This window comes from Antechinus flavipes, chromosome 1 (genome assembly GCF_016432865.1).
Source record: "Antechinus flavipes isolate AdamAnt ecotype Samford, QLD, Australia chromosome 1, AdamAnt_v2, whole genome shotgun sequence".
Classification (NCBI taxonomy): Eukaryota; Metazoa; Chordata; class Mammalia; order Dasyuromorphia; family Dasyuridae; genus Antechinus; species Antechinus flavipes.
The window spans coordinates 379,835,732-379,856,333 of NC_067398.1; the positions used below are offsets into that span (position 1 = coordinate 379,835,732).

At 34.9% G+C, this 20,602-nt stretch overlaps 1 protein-coding gene across 1 annotated transcript in view; it reads left to right on the top strand.

The window, feature by feature from the left end:
• The window catches only part of PLEKHG4B (pleckstrin homology and RhoGEF domain containing G4B), a 207,233-nt gene that overhangs the window by 95,509 nt on the left and 91,122 nt on the right, over positions 1 to 20,602 (top strand). The window contains exon 3 of the mRNA XM_051969770.1: positions 5,318 to 6,689. Coding sequence (XP_051825730.1) covers positions 5,318 to 6,689 — 1,372 coding nt within the window. The remainder of the gene's footprint in view (positions 1 to 5,317; positions 6,690 to 20,602) is intronic.

Below are 20,602 nucleotides of genomic sequence, written 5' to 3' on the forward strand. Positions count from 1 at the left end.
ACACACTGGCTCAAACTGCCCAGCATGTTGTGCCCTCATTAGAGAAGGCACGGTGCTTCATGAGCAAAGCAGAATTAAATTAGCCCAAAGGAAATGTGAGATATGCAAAATTGTAGAAGCTACCCCAAATGTTTATATGAACTATTTGTGTCCTATCTGTGGTAGAGCATTCCAAGCTCATATTGGTCTGATAAGCCACAGTCGGATACATTTTAACTCGACTCTAATATAGTGATGTCATTTTTGTCCTCTTCAACAATGAAGGACAACAACCAACTTGGGCTATGCAAATTTTTCATGAAAATTGAAGTATTCTACCAAATATCTTTTATGAGACAAATATAGTCCTAAGATTCAAACCTTGGAAGGACAGTGGGGGAAAAACTATAAACGTGTATCATTAATTAATTTTTATTCATAAAATTTAAAGAAAATTAATTGTAAAATATGCTACAGAAATATATTCAAAAAATATTCAATGTAACCAAGCTATATTTATGTTAAAATATAAAAATGATTCAGTGTCAGGAAAACAATGACTTTAATTGATGTTATTAAAAAAAAACAAAATCCCCCAATATCATCTTCTTTTAATAAATGCAGAAGTCTTTAACAGAATATAATAATCACTTATAATAAAACCCTAGTAAACATATGAATAGAAAAGATTTTAACATGATAAAAAAAATCTCTAAACCTAAAAGTCAGCATTATTTGCTATGGGAAATTCTAGGAGCTTTTTGAATAAAGGAGTAAAGCATGATTTTCTCTTTTTCTAGTTATTTGACATAGTTATAAAAATATTACAGATAACAATAAGAGAATAGAAAGAAATTTAAGGACAAAGAGGAGAAAACACCATCTACTACTGGTGAATGACAGTGGTTAAGAAAACCTCAGAATCAGCAGAGAAACATATTGAGAAAATTGTTTCAGTAAAATTTCAGAATAACAAATAAAATACATAAAAATCATTAACTATTTTATATAGGCATAGGAAATATTAGAAGGAACAATCTACAAATGTAGTGCTATACCTTAAGTATACTTTCTGGAATAGATAAAATAACAGCAAAGTTCACTTGGATGAACAAAAAGGCTGAATCTCAAGAATGGGAAAAGCTAGTTGCAAAAGGTAATAGAATTTGCAGTTTTCGGATTATGTTGTAAAGCAGTGCTCATGAAAACTATTTGGTCCTAGGTTAGAAAAATAGAAGAGTGGATTGGTAGAATTATCCAGGTATAGAAGAATCACAATTGAATTCAGTAACTCAGTGTTTGTAAATCCCAAAACAATTACTTGAGATAGGTAGATAAATGGAATACTCTGTCTTTCGAAAACTCCAGGGAAATTTTCACCTATATCTAGAAAATTCTAGCAATCTATTCCTCTCTTTTTCTAACCTTAGCTTAAAAAGGCCAAGATTTCCCATGTATTCAGAGCCATCTCCAGTCATCCTGATCTATATCTGGCCATTGAACCCCAATGGTTTTGAAAGGGAAAGTGAGACAGGTGATTTTACACAGCCTTCTCTTACTTAAATCCAAATCACTTGCAAGTCATAGAATTACCTGCATGATGTCATGGTCCTCTTCAAGAACGAAAGACAACCAACAACCACCACCATATTGAAAATCAGTCTGGCAGAAATTAAGTTCATATTAGCATTTTACATCACTATTATTATCATCATACATAAATACATACATCACTATAAAATTTCAATAAACACATGCATATATATATTTAATTTGATCCTCATAACTCCTGAAAGGTGAGTGCTATTATTGCTCCCATTTTACAGATTAAAAAACTGAAGCTGAATGATTTTAAGTGATTTGCTCAGAATCATGTGATATCTGAGTATCTAGGGCAAGATTTGGACATATATCTTCTTGACTTAAGACACTGAGAGGATTAATGATGCCTTTGACAGAAATAAGGAAGTTTGAAAGAAGGAAGGGTTTAGAAGTAAAAATAGTGAGTTCACTTTTAGACAGGCTGAGTTTAAGATATATTAGGGACATGCAACTTGAAATGTACAATATGTATTTAGTAATCTGAGATTAAAGCTCAGGAGCGAAAAAATAATAGTCATCCCTTTTGCATCATGACTTTGGATCATAGTTTTGATAAATCATGGATTGATATAAGAATTTTTGGGGTGTTTTGTGGAAGCCACAAATGTCATGCGAAGTCTGATAGGTGACAGAATCTACGAACAGATATTTACTTTAAATTTTACAATAAGATATCATACCCCATTCAATACTCTATAAATGCAAAAGAAAAAAATCAGACTTCTTCTCTGGTATGAAGGGAAAGCTGAGAAATTTTCATGGATTTTCTGGATCACAAGAGCACCACATCCTCAGCCCCTATGATGTGGAAGGAATAAATGTATTACAATGACTATAATATTGTAAATGAAAAGAAATAAATTGCAACTGGGTTCTGTATAATTACTAATGACCAAACTTGTCCTAAGAGAATAATTGAGAAAATACACCTGCTTGGCTGATTTCAGAAAAGCCTAGAAAGACTTATATGAACTGATGCTGAATGAAGTGAGCAGAACCAAGAAAACATTGTATAAAGTTACAAGTTTATGTGATGATCAACTGTGATGGACTTGGCTCTTCTCAACAATGTGGTGATTCAAGGAAGTTCCAATAAACAGGATGTAAAATGCCATTTGCATACAGAGAAAGAACTTTGGAGATGGAATGTGGATTGAAACAAAGTATTTTCACCTTTCTGTTAATGATGTTTGTTTTTTTATGTGTTTTTTCCCTTTTAATCTGATTTTTCTTATACAACATGACAAATATGGAAATGTTTAAAAGAATTGCACATATTTAATCTTAAGCTGCTTTCCTTCTTGTTAGGCCTGGGAGATTATTGATGTGGACTACCTTATAGACTGCCAGCTACTCTTTAATGTTGGTTAGTTTTGTTAATGTTTCCCTCTCCCTTTCCCCCATTTTTATAAAGGATGACTCACTGATTAGAGGAGAAGGACTATATTTAAGAAATGAAGGCATTATAGAAGAAATTCACCAATGAAATGTTACAGTTTTTTTAAAAAATAGTGATGGTTATGCCAGCCCTGAAGTCAAAAGGACCTGAGTTCAAATCTGATCTCAGACACATAACACTTCCTAGCTGTGTGATCCTGGGCAAGTCACTTATGACCAGTTGCAATAAACTTTCTTTCAGCTTCCTTTCCCTTTTCAAAGTCAGAACTAAGTATCAAGGAGATAGGTGGCTTAGAAGCCAGTTATTTCAGAAAAATTCACAAAAAGCATACAACAAATGCAAGTTATAGAAAAAATAAATCCAAGAGTATAGGTTGATAAAATCCAAGCTCATAAAATATATTATGGAATAAGTTATTCTCCTCATTACAAAAGATTTCGTTTAATGAGTAAATCTCCAAGTGCATTTATAGAAAAAAATTAATCTGTATTTTATATGCCATTTAAAATGAACTACACTTTTTTCCCTTTGTTATTATGGCTTTTTATTTACAAGACATATGCATGGGTAATTTTTCAGCAATGACCCTTGAAAAACCTTATGTTCCAACTTTTCCCCTCCTTCCCTCCCTCCCCAGATGACAGGTAGACCAATACATGTTGGATATGTTAAAATATATGCTAAATGCAATATATGTATACATATTTATACAGTTATCTTGCTACACAAAAAAAAATCAGATTTATAAACAAGGTAAAAATAACCTGAGAAGGAAAACAAAAATGCAAGCAGACAAAAACAGAAGGAGTGGAAATGCTACGTTGTGGTCCACTCTCATTTCCCATAGTTCTTTCACTGGGTGTAGCTGGCTCTCTTCATTATTAAACAAATGGAACTCATTTGGTTCATCTCATTGTTGAAGAGAGCAATGTCCATCAGAATTGATCATCATATAGTACTTTTATGTACTATACTTTTACAAAGAAATTGTGACCTAATTCACAAATGATCTCAGAGTGAACATTTATATTTCAACTTTTTGTTATTGGTGCTATCTCTGTACTACTTTATTATACTCAGCAATCTGATTTAAGTATTTATTTTTGCAACTTAGACACCATAGAAATAGAGTAAGAGTTCCTAACATGGATAGTGATGGCAGTTCCACATCTAGGACACTGCAGCTATCAAAAGAGGATTTCTCAACACAATGATACAATTTTAGCAAGGGACACTATTTTCTTGTGATGATCATGTGATTTTGCCTTCTTAATTTTTTTTTTAATCAATTATTTTACACTCTCCTTTTTTTTTTTTTACCAGAACTTAAAATTAGCATATTGGATTTGTGTTTCACTGATTTTGAATTCTAATGTTTCAAAATTCAAGAAACAAGAAACTCAAGATGTCTTGTTGAATTAGTTCAACTTTACTTTGTGGTAAGCAGAACTTGAGTAAGAAGTAGGGACTCAATAAGTGCAGAGTTAACTAATCTAAATTTAGTAATGAGCAGCTAGGTGTTGGACCTGGAGTCAGGAAATTCCTGCGTTCAAATATGGCCTCAGCTGTGTGACCCTGGGCAAGCCAATTAACCCTATTTACTTCATTTTCCTCACCTATAAAATGAGCTTGAAAATGAAATACAAATCACTTCAGTATCTTTGCTAAGAAAATTCCAAGTGAAGTCACAAAGACAATTAAACAAAAATGAAAAATTTAGTAAGTTCATTTAAAAATCTAATTCTCCTATGCAGCATTAATTGGAGTCAGGAAGATATGGGTGTAAGTATTGCCTCTGATACTTAGAATCATAGATTTAGGGCTTAAGGGACTTAGAAGCCATTGAATTCACCCTCCCCCCATTTTACTAATAGACGAGGATATTGAGGCACAACAAAATTAAGTGATTTACCCAAGGTAACACAGTAAGTTTCTGAGATAGAATTTGAACTCATCTTTCTTCAGAGCCCAGCACTCTATTCACTCTGTCACATGGGCAGGTCACTTAATTCTTGCTAAGCCAAGCAGCTCTCTGAAACTATAAATAGAAAGCAATTGTGAATTTTCAATGACAGAAGGAATTTCCCTCCTAGAAATTTTCAATAACCAGGAAGTCATCAATCCAAATAAAAAACTAAACATACTAGTTTTACAACTTATTTCATTGTATTCTTGGGTGTATGTGTTCACTAGTTAATATTCCTGTCTCTTGGAGGGAAGTAGAGTACATAAGAGGCATGCTAACCTCAAAAGACAATGGACAGTTTTCTTGTTTTCCCAATGGATGGATACCTTTGTTTTCACTGATTTGTATGTCTCTTTCTCTTTGGCTTTCAGGCAAGGTACACAGGCCTCATTTTCTACCATGAAGGCTGGCCCCTGTGCATCCATGAAAAGGTCGTGGTACAGCTAGCATCCCTCCACAAAGTACGGCTCAAGCCAGGAGATTTCTATCTGCAAGTTGTTGCAGGGGGGAAACAGTCGGCCAAACTGGTTCTGAAATGCCTCGCCCAACATGGACAAGGAATGGAAGAATTCACTGTACCTGAAACCATGTATGGATGTATCTTCACGGCAGAGTTTTTGGAAAATGTGAACTGTGACAGGACCAACTTTCCCTTGCAAAGTTGCTTGCTGACCACAGGCACAGTGGTCTACCGTACCCCATGGAGCAACATTATGAACCCCATCTTTGTCCCTACATCTGAAACCATCCTTTCTAATTATTCTGGTAGCCCAGTGCTAAACTCATTGAGTCTCCACAATCTAGATTCCCATTCACCCACGCAAACCATGGAGAGCAACCATTCTCAAGGTAGCTCTACTTCCAATGACACTGGCTGCACAGTCATGGAAGCTTCACTGTCCTGTAGTCGTGGAAGCTCAGGCAGTGACCTATCCAGCCCACTCCATTCCCCTGATTGTAGAACTGAATTAGAAAGTCCCAGAACTCCTATTGGGGATTGTGAAGGCGAGTATGTAAACCTTGCCGTGTTTGCTCATGAGTGTTCTAGTTTAGAGAGGGACCTGTCTGAATCCTCTGAAATATGTAAGGAGGCAGATAGAGCACTCCTTGTTGAAGAATTCTCTGACACAGTAGAGGAGAAGAAGACTGGCCTAAGAAATATTACTTTCAGCACAGACTTGAGCAGTCCATGTGCTAGACGGCGGCAGCTAAGGGATTCTACCTATTTTGAGACCAGACGTCTATTTCGAAAGTCATACATGGAAGCCTTACAAAACCCAATGCGCCTTGGATCCAGTTCAGAGGAGTCAATAGCCGAGGAAATCTCAGACCAAATTGTTCATTCACCTAAAGTGAATGATGAACAGACAGCAGATGCCAGGGCTACTGCTGAACCAACTCAGAAGGAACGTTATCTTTCTGAGAGACTTCACCCTAAGGAAGAATTAAGAAGAAACATGAGTCCTAAGCCTTGTTCCCAACCATCAGAAAAGTGGCTTGGACCTGGTGGATCTTCTTTAGTGTCTGGAAAGAGGGCTATTCCTAGGAGGTCTCAATCCTTGGATCGATCCCACAAAAGTTCCCAGGATAAAGGCCATGACCCCCGTCGGGCCTCAGATGATTCATCAAATGTAAATCCTAAAAATCTATTAAATGGACAAGCTTTAAGCCCTGAAAAGGTGGACCCCAACAACCACTTCTTCATTACTGTTAAAAGTCACAAATGCACCAAAGAGGATGAAGGTAAGGGGAGGGAGGGAGATGGAAGGAGGAAAGGAGAGAGAGGGAGGGATGAAAGGAGAAGGAGGGAAGGAGAGAAGGAGATAGAGGAAAGGAAGGAGGGAAGGAAAGAGAGAGAAGAGAGAAGAAAGAGAGGAAGGGGGAGAGGAAGAAGAGTGGAGATTATTTTACAGATAACTTTTTTTAGTCAAAATTCCACATAAATTTTAACCCATTCACTTATTCAATTTTCTAAGTAGGCCTTTGAGATGTAAATGTTATTTATTTAATCACTTTTCACGGATCAGTTTGACAGTACTCTTTGCAATCAGATAAGTTATTGTTCTGATTATTCCTTATACATAACAAACATACATATATACTTACAGACATGGGCACAACATGTGTAGAAAAGAGATCCAAGAAGAAAAACCTTAATGGGATAAATGTTTTCTTAGCCTTATCTAGAAGTCTAGGAATTGTCTTTTTTTCCATACAGCTCTATAAAGTATAATGTGTGATTTTGATAGAGATTTTAAGGTAGAAAATAAAGAAAAGATGTGCTAATATGGTGAATAAATTCCAACATTTCTATTTAAATAAAAGGGTAGTAATGCTTTGGAAACAACCTCAGTAAAGACTTCATAAAGATCAGTTATTGCTTGATGAACAAATTTCTGATGAGTCTTTTCAAATTTTGGCTAGCCAGGTGCTTAAATGATTGTCTATAGTACTCTGAAGTGATTATGGTCCTTCTACATCATAGAACTGATCCCATTTAAAACCAATACATCAATAAACATTCATTAAATATCTACTACACATGTTTAGGCTAAGAAGGTAGAATTAGATATAGCACATATGCAAGTGGTTCCGATAAAGTTTTCCATTACTCGAATTCTTCATTTATTAAAGGTGATGCTTAAGAGCATGTTAATAAGAAGTCAAGGCAACTCTTTCTATGGTCTTAAATTACATTTTTTCAGCTTGTTGCTGCAGTTGCTGACTTGTGCTTTTTAAGGTAAAATGTATGTATCTTTTCCTTATTGCATAGCAAAAACAAACAAAAAAACCAAGACCAGGATTAGAATATTTATTGATTAGAATCCTGTTTGCACTTCTATTACTAATGGTAAACAGTTGTCACCTTAACACCTTATGTCTTTATTGCAAATGCTAGTATGAAAAAATGCTGTGTGAACCTTGTGAAATGTCTCTAGAATGAAATGCAAGTATGTTAACATTCACTAACGATGAAAAGAGTACTGCATCTGGAATAAGAGAGCTATTGTCCCTGATACTTATAACCAGTGTGACCTTGGGTGAGACAATTTTTTTCCCATGTTTGCTATTTTATTTTCCTCAGTTAAATGTAAAACAATTTTTATATATTTTTTTAAACTTTGAGTTCCAGATTATCTTCCTTTCTCCCTGTCTTCACCATTGAGAAGACACATGTGAAGTTACATAAAACATTTCCATAAAAATCATGTTGCAAGCGAAAGCCTAGATCTTCTCTTCTCCCCCCCCCCGCCCCCGCCCAAAAAAAAAAAACCTTCAAGAAAAAAAAAAAGTGGGAAAAAGTGTGCTTCAGTCTGTATTCAATTCTCCCCTTCTCTGGGTGCAGATAGCATTTTTTTTATCATAACTCTTTCAGGATAGTCATAAATCATTGTATTCCTGGGAATAGCAAAGTTATTCACAGCTGATCATCCCCCAATTTTGTTATTACTATGTATATAATACATTTCACTTTGCTTGAATTCATGGAGGACTTTTCAGATTTTTCTGAGAGCAAAGTACTCATATTTCTTATAGAACAATAATACTCATCATGTACTACATCATAATCATATACTACAATATATTCATCCATTCCCCAATTAATTGGCATTCCTCTTAGAAAAGAGGCTGCTATAAATATTTTTGTACCTATAGGGTCTTTTCCTTTTAAAAAAAAATCTCTTTTTAAAATCTTTTTAAAAATCTCTTGGAATTCTTGCCTAGTAGTGATATTGTTAGGTCAAAAGATATGCATGATTATATAGCCTTTTGAGCATAGTTCACATCTTTTGGTCAATTATCAATTGGGGAATAGCTCTTATTTTTTATAAATTTGACTCAGTTCCCTATACATTTGAGATATGAGGCCTTCAAAAGAGGAGCTTACTTCAAAATTCTTTACGTAATTACTATTGCTAACTGTATTTTCCCACAGTTTATCCTGTTTTCTCTTTCCTTTCACCTTGTCCCTTAGATGAGACATTTAATCTCCATGTGCCTCAGTTTCCTTATTTGTAAAATGAGATTTGACCTTTTCAATCCTTTCTAGCTTTAAAGCTATGATTCTGTGATCCTATAAAAATTAAAATAGACATCACTGGGTCTCAGTTTCTTCTTTTGTAAAACAAGAGGGTTATTCTGGATGATCTCTAGGATCCCACCCAGATTTTGACAGTCTATGGGTATAGTAAAGAGAAAAGAAATAAATGATTAGCTTTTCCAAAAGAAGTGTAAATAAGATCCTTTTTAGGTAAAGAATTTGCTCATTGGACTCCTTGCATGTACATTATCTAGATACGGATTTATACATTAGTTGAGTCCAAAGGAATGAGAGAGCCTAGATAAATACTGTTTGCTAATAGTCACAGGCACAGAATTTTCTCAAACAATCTCTTTTCATGGGTAATGTTAGAATTCAAAGAATTCCAGCCTATTCTTTTCCTCCCCTCAGATATTTGTAGAAAATATGTATACATATGTATATATATATATATATATATAGAGAGAGAGAGAGAGAGAGAGAGAGAAAGAGAGAGAGAGAGATACACACATACACATATATGTATATAGATATATGTATAAATGTAGAAGATATATGTGTGTGTGTGTATTTATTGCTAGGATACTCAGTTCAGGAAATAGATAGTGGATTTAGTCCATAGTACCCCCCTGTAATGTTCATGTTTCCATTTCCTGTCCTCTAAGGTTTTGGAACTTGGATGCCTAGAACATAATCCTTTAGCTTCCAGGTCTGGCCAGTCACTTTATTCTAATATTGAATGGAATTTACTTCTAAAGTCTCTTTTTATAATGCTTTCCTGCTTCTTATTTGTTGTGATAGTAAAAAGAAAGGGCCACCTTGATTGCTTTATATTAGAAATTCTTATCCTTTTTATATCTTGGATCCCTTTAGCAATTTGAGGAAATCCTATGGACCCCTTCAAAGAATAATCTTTTTAAAATATATATAAAATAAAGTGCATAAGATTGCAATTATACAGTTATCAAAAGTCTTTTCCCAAAATTTAACAAATATTTATTAAGTAATTATTATGTGCAAGCTATTCAAAGATACAAAAGCAAATACAAAAGACATGAATGAAACAAAAGCCAAGCTCCTGAACTAAAGGAATTTATTATATTATATTCAAATGTTATTTTGATAGATAAACCAACATTATTTCTTTCTTTATTTATTATGTAGGCTTTCTTTTTTAATAATAGTTTTTTATTTTCAGAATACATGCAAAAATAGTTTCAAAAGTCTTTTTTTTTAAGCGAGTTCAGGAGCTACTAGATGATGCAACAGTCTTGAAGTTAGAAGGATCTGAGTTCAAATGCAGCCTCAAACATATTAACACTTCCTAGCTGTGTGAAAAAAAAGTTCAATATATTATTGAAGTGCAATATATTAAAGATTTTTAAATCCCTCTCATTTTCTCATGGACATATCAAGGTAATTTAATTCCTTCTAAGTAGGAAAATGATCACAGAAGAGCTGTAAGAAAGGAATTTCCAATTCTGCATGATTTTAATATCTGCTAGACTAGCAATATTCTCCTTTGCCATTATCATTAAGTCAGTGGTAGAAAATGATAACCACCATAAATGAGGACTACATGTACAGGCCTGTAAGAACCTGTCAAGAGGTAGTTTTTGAGAAATGAGATTATTGATTTCATTTACTTGCCTTGGGTGTGTAAGGGTTGAGCTAAAAGATTATGACCATAAATCTATTACTTTAGGATTTAATCCTTTTATCTTAGACTTCTGTTAATCTTCAGGAAATTTACTTGAAATCAGTAGAACCATAGAACATCAGAGCTGGAAAGAACATCTATCTCATTTAACCCAGACCCCTTATATTATATCTGAATGGACCCTGAAGTTGGTAGAGAAAAAAGTGGCTTGTCTAGAACTATCGAATTGATTAATAGCGTTAATACTAGAACCCACATCTCCTGGATCCCAGTCCCCAGCTCTTTCAATCAAACAACATATGCTGTTGTATTGATCAAGATCAGCACAATTCTCTTGGGAATATCAGCCTTCTAGAACCCTGACATTTAGAATCAGCCCTTGGTGTTGCCATGATGTTTGATGCCTTCATGGCTATTTTTGTTATTCCATTAAAGAAGGAAAAATAAACAGCTAAGATAGTCTGGTATCCCTAAACTGGAATACAACTTTTTAGTTATTTTTCCACTCAGGAAGATCTGCTTAGGCAGACATGTCACTATTTTTTCAGCTTACTTGCTATATCCATGATGTCATCATGAGAGCACTTCCCATACTGGTACAAATCACAGCTTATAGCTAACATCTCTTTTTGTTACATTATTTCCATGCCTCTTTTGTATCTTCCATGATAGAACTTCCCAGTATACTGGAAGTCTTTCTTTTGGATTTTGAGTTTTCATTGCCTGAGGTAGCCCTTGAGCCACCTGCTTCTTATTCTACTCATACATTTTCTTTATATTATCGTTTGTGTCAGTTCTTATATGCAAATCATCTTGGGTAACAATCTACAATCTATTTACAGCTCCCATGTAGATAGCAATTGTCCTTTGGGTCATGTTTATTGTTGACCTTTAGTATTATTTCATGGTTTATAACCATCTAGCATCACTGGGGCACTGATAGAGGTAATTAATAATGAGCACGTTTTGAAATTAAGAAGGTTTGGGTCCAAGTCTCATCTTTAAACCCTATTTGAAGTATGATTTTGTTCAAGACACTAAACTTTCCATTACCCCCAGGCAATGTTCTAAGACTATAAGTTGCAAAGAAGGTAACAATCTGCATTGGTAAAGGAAATCTCTTACTAGCAAATTACCATGATGATACAATCACAAGCTCAATACAAGAAAAAAAAAACATCATCAAGAAAATTATTATTATTATTGTGGTTATCATCTGTGGTGACCAATTGCATTGAACTATCCATGTTTTTTTGTCTTATCTATTTTAATCATTAATAACATTGTGAATTGCTTGCCCAGTGCTACATGTGAAGTCTATGACTATAAGACAAAGCTTATTTCTGAATGTATACATTATACACATATCCTTATTCATTTATTTCTACATGAAATCATTCTTCAGATTTGCTGATGATGTAAGTCTACTGACATATTATATCCATTAGATATTTATTGAGAGTTATGTAATTAAAGTAAAAGAGTAGGGAAGAAGGCCTAGAAGATTTAGTAGAGGCAATGAATAAAATTAGTGATATTCTTATTAGAGCTCATATTTGATCTAATTTGTACGGATAGATATTATTTGTTTAGTAATGAGTTGAATTAGTTAGATTTATAGAGTTTGAATTCACTTTGGAAGTCAGTGTTTAGAGGCTGAGAGAATTAGACATGGAAATAAAATGATAATGGGTAAGGTTGAAATACCTATGATAATAGGGATGATGAACGGGGCAAATAGATTTTCATTGATTTTTTTTTTCTTAATGAAGTGGTAATTCTGGAATTTTAATGATATTATCAAGAGGGAAAATAGAAATTAGTTCTTGACTTATTATTTTTGGTTGATATGCACAGAATAGTCCAAGGATCATTAGGGTGATGATTAAGAATCATATAGAAGTATTGATTTTGAGGAGTAATTAGAGCTCTTTAAATATTGCACTTGCTTCTCAAAAATGACTATTCTGGAAGATCATTTTTAAAAATATATTGTAAAGTGGTTATTTCTAAAACAAGAGCAATAAAACTGAGCAACTTTCTGAGCATTGACCATAATTGATATCTGGGCAGGTTAAGGTTAGAGTGGCTTGATTTAATTGTCCTGGGATAGTGTCTGCCTTTAAGTCTAATGATAGAATAGCTCACGTGTGGAGGACTTTTTCTGATGAAATTAACATTCAAATTAGAAATTGTATAGGGAGAACTACTCAATTATCAACTTCTAAGAGTCAAAAATGATCAGATAAAAAGTCTTGAGTTGGGATCATGTATGAGTCAAATGTAAGATCTTCATAATCAGTATATTCATAGCTTCAGTATCATTGGTGACCCATAGATTTGACTGTTAAGTAGGGTTATAAAATTCATCCATTGTATAAAGAATGCAAAGAGAAGGTAGGGCCATTAGTACTAAAATAACAGAGGTCATAATCATTCAAATTGTTTCCTTTTCTGGGCATCTTATGGTACTTGTTAGCTTTCGTTATTAGTATTAAAATAAGAACATATAGGGGGCAGCTAGATGGCACAGTGGATAGAGTACCAGCCCTGAAGTCAGAAAGATCTGAGTTCAAATTTGACCTCAGACACTTAACACTTCCAAGGTGTGTAACCCTGGGCAAGTCACTTAAACCCAATTGCCTCAGCAAAAACAAACAAAAACCCAACAACAAAACAAAAACAAAAAATATATAGTACTAATGAGCTGATCAGGAAAGCAATTATTAGTGTACGGTCATGGAAGTATATAAGTTCTTCTATAATAGGAGATTTGGTGTCCAAAAGCCTAACTGTATAGAATAAGATAAGTTGATCACTGAATAATCATTAATGTCACTAGAATGTAAAGTGGGATAGCTGGATGTCCCAGCCATTTCGAAAGTTTAATCAGTTGACCACATTTAAAGTTTGATCCATGGTGGCTTGAAATGATTGTATTAGACAATACTATTGGCACGAGACAAAATATCAAGCTCAAATAACTTTTATAAGTTGCCTCAACATTTCAAATACTCTGTAGCTCTATTAGAAACACTGTCTATTGCTTCATATATGTAATTATGCCAAGAACACTTAATTAACTGAGTAATATACTTTTATCTGGATGAGCACACAACGCTGATTATTATCAGTAGTTGACATGCTATGGTTGGCAAGCCTATTTTGGTAATCCCAATTTTAAACTTGATCCTTTTTTTGCACTGCACCCATGGGAAATTTTCCTAATAGGGATTCATTCTATTCTGCCTCTTATTCTCACTTTCTTTATGGGAAGCAATGGGGTAGAGTGGAAAGAGTAATGGCAATAAACTCAAAACTTGTTACTCCTAGACTCGTAACTCCACCTCAGCTACTCACCAGTTGTATGACCTCGGGACAGACATTTGATCTCTGTAGTTTTCATAATCTATTAAATGTGGCTGATAGCTGAATCCCCAAAACTCAAAAGGTTGTTATAGGAATTAAACATGGTAATGTAAACCATAATTGCTCCATGTTGTTCAGTTATTTCAGTCATGTCCAACTCTTTGACCTCATTTGAAGTTTTGTTAGCAGAGATACTGAAGCGATTTGCCCCTTTTTTCTCCAGCTTATTTTACAGATGAGGAAACTGAGGCAGAGTTAAGTGACTTTCCCAGGATGACACAATAATATGCAAACCATATTTTATTTAGGTGGTCAGGCTGTTATCCAAAGGATAACATTTTTATGTTTTATGTTTTTATGTAGAACATTATTCTATAGGTGTGGTTCTGGATGATCAGGTCAGGAATGCCATTTGGACTCTTTGGACATTTGGATTTTAACAATGCTACTAGTTCATGCTCTGATCCAATTCATTCATTCAAAAAACAAGGATAAAGTGACTTCTACATGCAAGGCAAAATTGGACTCTGGCCTTGGTTGCTTGGCTTAGACAACATTGTATATTTCAAAAGCTCACAAAAGGGCTTTCTTAAGAGAAAAAATCTTGTTCCAATCTGCCACTATCTCTCTCTGTAATTACCATTTTCTCATTACTGTGAAAACATAAATTAATTAGCACAATGCCTGGATCCTAGGAAATACTTAAGAAATGTTTGTAGACTAATCAAATTAAAGAGTGTTTGTGTGGTTAAACCTAAAAAAAGTTTTAAAAATCATATTTATAAAAAACCCAGTTCAAATTCTTTCACTAATTCTTAATACCTGTGTGACGGTTAGCAAATCATTTCACTTTTCTCATTTCATTTCCTCATCTTTAAAATGAAGGGGCTGGCCTCTGAGGTCCCTTCTTACATGTAGATCTGTGATCCTATATTCTCAGGTATCACTAGAAAGTAGCAGGTGGCTGGTTCTTTAGCAAATATACCAGAACTCATTCAGTGAAATGAATGTTGTACCCTTCAAAGGAGTCACCTTGGATAGCCTCACGCTTGTTCCAACAATATAGAAATTGCTTAAAATATATTTTGAAACTCCTCCTTTACAACCACCTCCACAGTCTGTGGCATATTCTTTTGAATGTCCTCAGTGGTAGCAAATCTTGATTTTTAATGTGGGATTTTATTAATTTATATTGTTATTTAGAAGTAATTTGGTGCATGGAGTCCAACATTTAATAGTGAGCAGTGTGATCCTGGGCAAAACATTTAATTTTTACTTCCTTAAGAGATCTCTTACTCTGTTTCCTCATTTATATTATAGGTACAATACCACCTGTACTGCACAGGATTTTTGAATCTTACGTTAGAAAGAATTCTAATGACCCTCTAACCTCTAGCTTCTTTAATTGTGGTTCGTGATCCCATATGGGGTCTCATAACTGAATGTGGGGATTGCAAAATTATGATGTTTGATTTTTATGCCTCTCATATACCTATAAACCCATGGTCACATTAAAAATTCTCAGGTGAAAAAGGCTTATGAGTGGAAAAAATTTAAGAAGCCCTATTTCCTTAACCTGTGATCTGAACTTAGTTTTTAAAATATATATTTTGATAACTGTATTTCAAAATAATTGCTTTCCTTTTTTGTAATTTGTAATTCTATGTGGTTTTTTTATACTTTTAAAAACATTCTGATAAAGAATTCATGGACTTAGGGTCCAGGATAAAAAAAAGGACTTGTTTAAGAACTCCTGCCCCAAACTGTGTAATATTATCTTCTACAGAACCAATAATTGATCCCTCAGTGACTGTTCAATGGCATCTAGTGAAGGGGAACTCTCTACTTTCCAAGGTAGCTTATCATCCTTTTGGACACTTTTAATTATTGGGAAATTTAACCTTGTGCTTAGCCTAAATCTATTTCTCTGTAGTTTCTTCACCTTGTTCCTATTTCTGCTTTCTGGAGCACAGTAAGCTATGTCTAATCTTTCCTCCTGACAATCCTTGAAATACTTGAAAGCAGTGATTCCCTTAAATCTTCTCTTCTCCTTGATAAACTTTTCCATTTTGTTCAGTCAGTCCTCAGATGGCATGCCCTTCTATTTTCTCAGTATCCTTCTTACTGCCTTCCAGATGAATTCTTTCTTGTCTATACTTTGCTTATATATAAGCTATATCAATGCTTACAACAAACCAAAAGTAGTTTGATCAGAGTTGAGTGTTGTAAAATTATTTCCTCCATTCTGAACTCTTTGCTTCTCGGTATATTGATTATATAATCATATAGATAAATAGCATAATTATATATTAAAATGTAATTAAGTATAATAATTAATATTAGTAATAAAGTTCTTTACATAATCTCATTTGAATCTCAAAACAGTCTTAGGAAGGAGTATAATAATACAACTTATTCCACTTTTATAGGTGAAGAAATTAATATTCAGGGAGTTTAAGTGACTGCCATGATCACCTAGTAAGTATCAGAGACAGGATTTGAACCCAGACATTCCTGCATGTAGTATAGGACTCTATCCGTTATACTATACGTGTCTTTAGTTCTTTTACTTATCAGATCAAGTAATCAGTTCATTTTGTAGTCTACTAAAACCCCCAGATTTTTTACCAGAATTTTTCCCACCCCCTGGCCCCCCTACCTATCTTGTTCTTATAAAGCTGACTTTTAAAATTCATCTATTGAAATTTATATTCATTCCTGTTAAATTTCCTTTTATTTTCTTATGCTTATAACTTTAGCCCATCAAGATTTTGGTGGGGCTTAACTCTATTCTCTAATGTATCGGCTGTCCTTTCTAGCTTTGTATCACCTAGAAGTTTAGCAACCATTTATTTAACAAATATGATAATTCACACGAAAATATTTTTAAAACCACTTTTAGAGGGGCAGCTAGGTGGTGCAGTGGATAGAGCACCAGCCCTGAAGTCAGGAGGACCTAAGTTCAAATATGACCTCAGACACTTAACACTTCCTAGCTGTATGACCCTGGGCAAGTCACTTAATCCCAATTTGCTCAGCAAATAAATAAATAAACAAACAAACAAATAAAGCCACTCAGTGAAAGGTATTGTTCATCAAACTGGGCAATAATACCATTGTAGTCAAAAAATGAGGAGTGCCTAGACAGAATTCTTGTATGGCTCAAACTGGCTTTAAAAGTAATTGTAAAAGATTCTTACTTAGCATGTAGGTATGCTTCAAATGATGTGTATCTGGTTAAATTCTCTTTTAAACAGAATGTTAGCATAATTTGAAGTGAAAGCTCATTTGAAGACCTGTAACAATACATTAATGAGTATTAAACAGATCCAGCTACACCGGAAGATATAAGAGAAATCCTAAAGGACTTTCAAGTTTATAATAGACTTTATTGCAATCCTAGATTTTTTGTTTGTTTTTAAGTTGCAGAATAATCATTTTTTTAAAAATCCTCTCCATTTATGTGTCAGTACTATTTATACACTCTAAGATTCACACCTTATCCTTTTCTCTTCAAGCCAGTCACCTTACTTGTAATGAATTGCTTCCCAGTAATCTTAGTAAATTCTCCATTCCAGTGAGAGAAATAAGTAACTGAATGAAATTTATATTCCTGTCAGTTTGATTATATATCTGTTCAGATTGTCAACACCAGGTCATGACTCTTTACTAAACAGGAGAGATCAAGACCTGGAGTCTAGACTTGTATCTATAGGGTCAAAGCCAGGAAGTCAATCAGCAGAAGAGAAGTGTATCAGTGCTGAGAATAAATACATTTGAAGAGGATGTGTCCAGTGTCCAAGGATACCAGCAACAGGAAGGGCTGAGAGACAGTAAGCAGAGTCTGTGGAATCAGCCAAGGTCAATGTCATGAACTCCAAACCAAAGAAGTGGACAAACAGGGAGCTCTAAGATTGAATGTGAATCACAGCATAGTCTTTTTTTTTCACTTTTGTTGTTTGCTTGTTTTTTTTTTTCATTTTTTCTCCTTTTTGATCTATTTTTTTTGTGCAGCATGATAAATGTAGAAATATGTATAGAAGAATTGTACATGTTTAACATATATTAGATTATTTACAGTCTAGGAGAGGGTGACTGGAGGAAGGGAGAAAGAAAAATTTGGAATACAAGGTTTTGCAAGGGTGAATATTGAAAACTATCTTTGCATGTATTTTAAAAATAAAAAAGTTATTATTAAAAATAAAAAACCAAAGACCCCATGTCTGATCTAGGTAGCAGGCAGGTTCAGGACAAGTAGAACAAAATGTAAATAAGGAAATCTTCAGTGATGTTATAAGTGATCCAAGGGCAGAGGCTAGTTGTCTTCTGTCTTATACTTATACACCCAGCTAGACATGGGTGGGTAAATATTAAGAGCAGGTGTGCCCAGGAATCTAGAGAAGCAGATCTCTAAATGGTCAGAGCAGCTGTCTCAAGCAAACAAAAATGCTCAAAGCATAGAGGCTATGACCACAGGGGATATACTCCCCTTTTTTGTCTTTTTGGAACTGATCATTTTCAACTATGTAGTCCCCCTCCCTTGTTAAAGAGTCTAAACTGAGTCCTGAGAATACCTGCACTCTCTTGTTCTGGGCATGGACTCTCAAGTATTCCATAGAAACACAAAATCTCAAGCATCTGTCCTGGAATCTCACTGCAAGGCAAGAGACAAGGTCAGAAAACGCCAGACTGAAAAACAGTCTGTGGTTCTCAGGAGTGCTTCTTGGACAAACACAGAGAGAGCCTCGCAGCTGGTTTCTTGGGTTGAAAAGCTTTGTTTTCAGTTGAGTCAGTGTTCATTTGTGGTCTGACTCAGAGACAGCTTTTGAGCTCTTTTGATCCTTAAACCAATAATGTGTTGCTTTGTTTTTGTGGTATGAAGAACGCTGTGTGTTTTCTGTACTCTTGGCACTTTCATGAAAACAACATGTCATGAGACTATACCAGGGAATCTCCTTTTTTATTAGTATAAATATGGTATTAATTGATGGCTCCAGCCCCGGCATCATCTCAGAGCCACCATTGTGGATCTCTTCATGATAAAGGACCATGAAAATGCAGAATCTTACCTGAGAACCCAGTCATGGGTCAGGTAAGCATCAGCAAGCTAAAACTGGATTGCAGCTCCCATTTTCTGAGATGCCAGCCAATTATCCAGCCCTTGTCCCATTTATAACAACATTGTCAGGGTCTAGAAGGAAGCAGGACTGAACAAAGCACAGAAGACAGGGCTAGGCATTGGTCTAGCCAAAAGAATTTGGCAGTAGAAATCATGGTTTCAGGGCCAGAAAATCAATTAGCAAAGGGAAGAGCACTGAAACCCAGGATGTGGAGCCAAGTCCCAGGTCTAGGGAAATTATATCAACCAAAAAGAAGAGCACATCCTAAAGTCATCATGTCCAATCAAACAAAACTCTTTTTACCCCTATTCCATCCAACTCCCTGTTTTCTAAATTTCCTAGCCATTAATTCCAGTTTGCAATCTTGGGGTCAATTCTTTACCCTCCTACTTCACAGCCAATTGTTTGCCAAACCTTATCAAACTTATCTCTACAACATGTCTGGCATCTTCTCAGCTCTCACCTGGCTATCTACAACATTGGTCAAGTTTCTCATTTTGGAAGAGCCTCCTAATTGATCTCTGTGCTTCAACTCTCTCCCTTCTTTGATCCAACCTTCACAAAGCTGCCAGAATGATACTCCGGTTTCTGATGAAACCATAAAACCTTTAAATAAATGTTTTCATTCTATCCTTGATCTTTAGTTTAACATATAATAGGTGCCACTGGTCATTCCCAGAGGGAATGCATATAGGTATATTGCCCTTCTCAATATTGTCCCAAACAGATCACATTTAATATCCCAAAGCCTATCTGAATATGTATCATTACATTGTTTAGGAACTTAAGAATAATTCACTCTAGCTTCTAAACTAAGTGCTGTGTATCAGTCATCAGTTATGAGATCATGCAAAAGCTAGAGTTTTGTTATCATGGACTTGATCATGTGGCCATAGATCTTTAGCCACAAAGGAACTCAGAGGCTATGGAGGACAACTCCTCATTTTATAGATGACTTTTTCTCAGCATTTCTTTTCTTTGATCACTCTGTAGCCTTTGATGCTGTTGATCATACTCATCCTTGTTACTCTGTTCTCTGTAGGTTTCTAGGATACCGGGTTTTCTTCCCACCTATATCACTGCTCCTTCTCAGTTTCTTTTACTGGATCCTCATCCAGACCATGTTCTCTATCACAGATGTCTCTCAGAGTTCTGTTCTTAGTCCCCTTCTCTTCTCCCTTTATACTATATCATTGGCAATCTCATCAGGTCCCATCGATGCAATTTCCATGTTTATTCTAACGGTTGTCAGATCTTTCCTGTGCTAACCTTTCTACTGCCACCTAATTTCCCATTTATAACTTCCTTTCATATATCTTGGGCTAAATGGCCAGTAGATATTTTAAATTTAACATGTCTGAAATCAAACTCATTATATTTCCTCCTAACCATTCTCTCCCACCTTCCCAATTACTGCAGAGGACAATACCATCCTCCTAGTCACTGGCACACCAGTTGAGAGTCA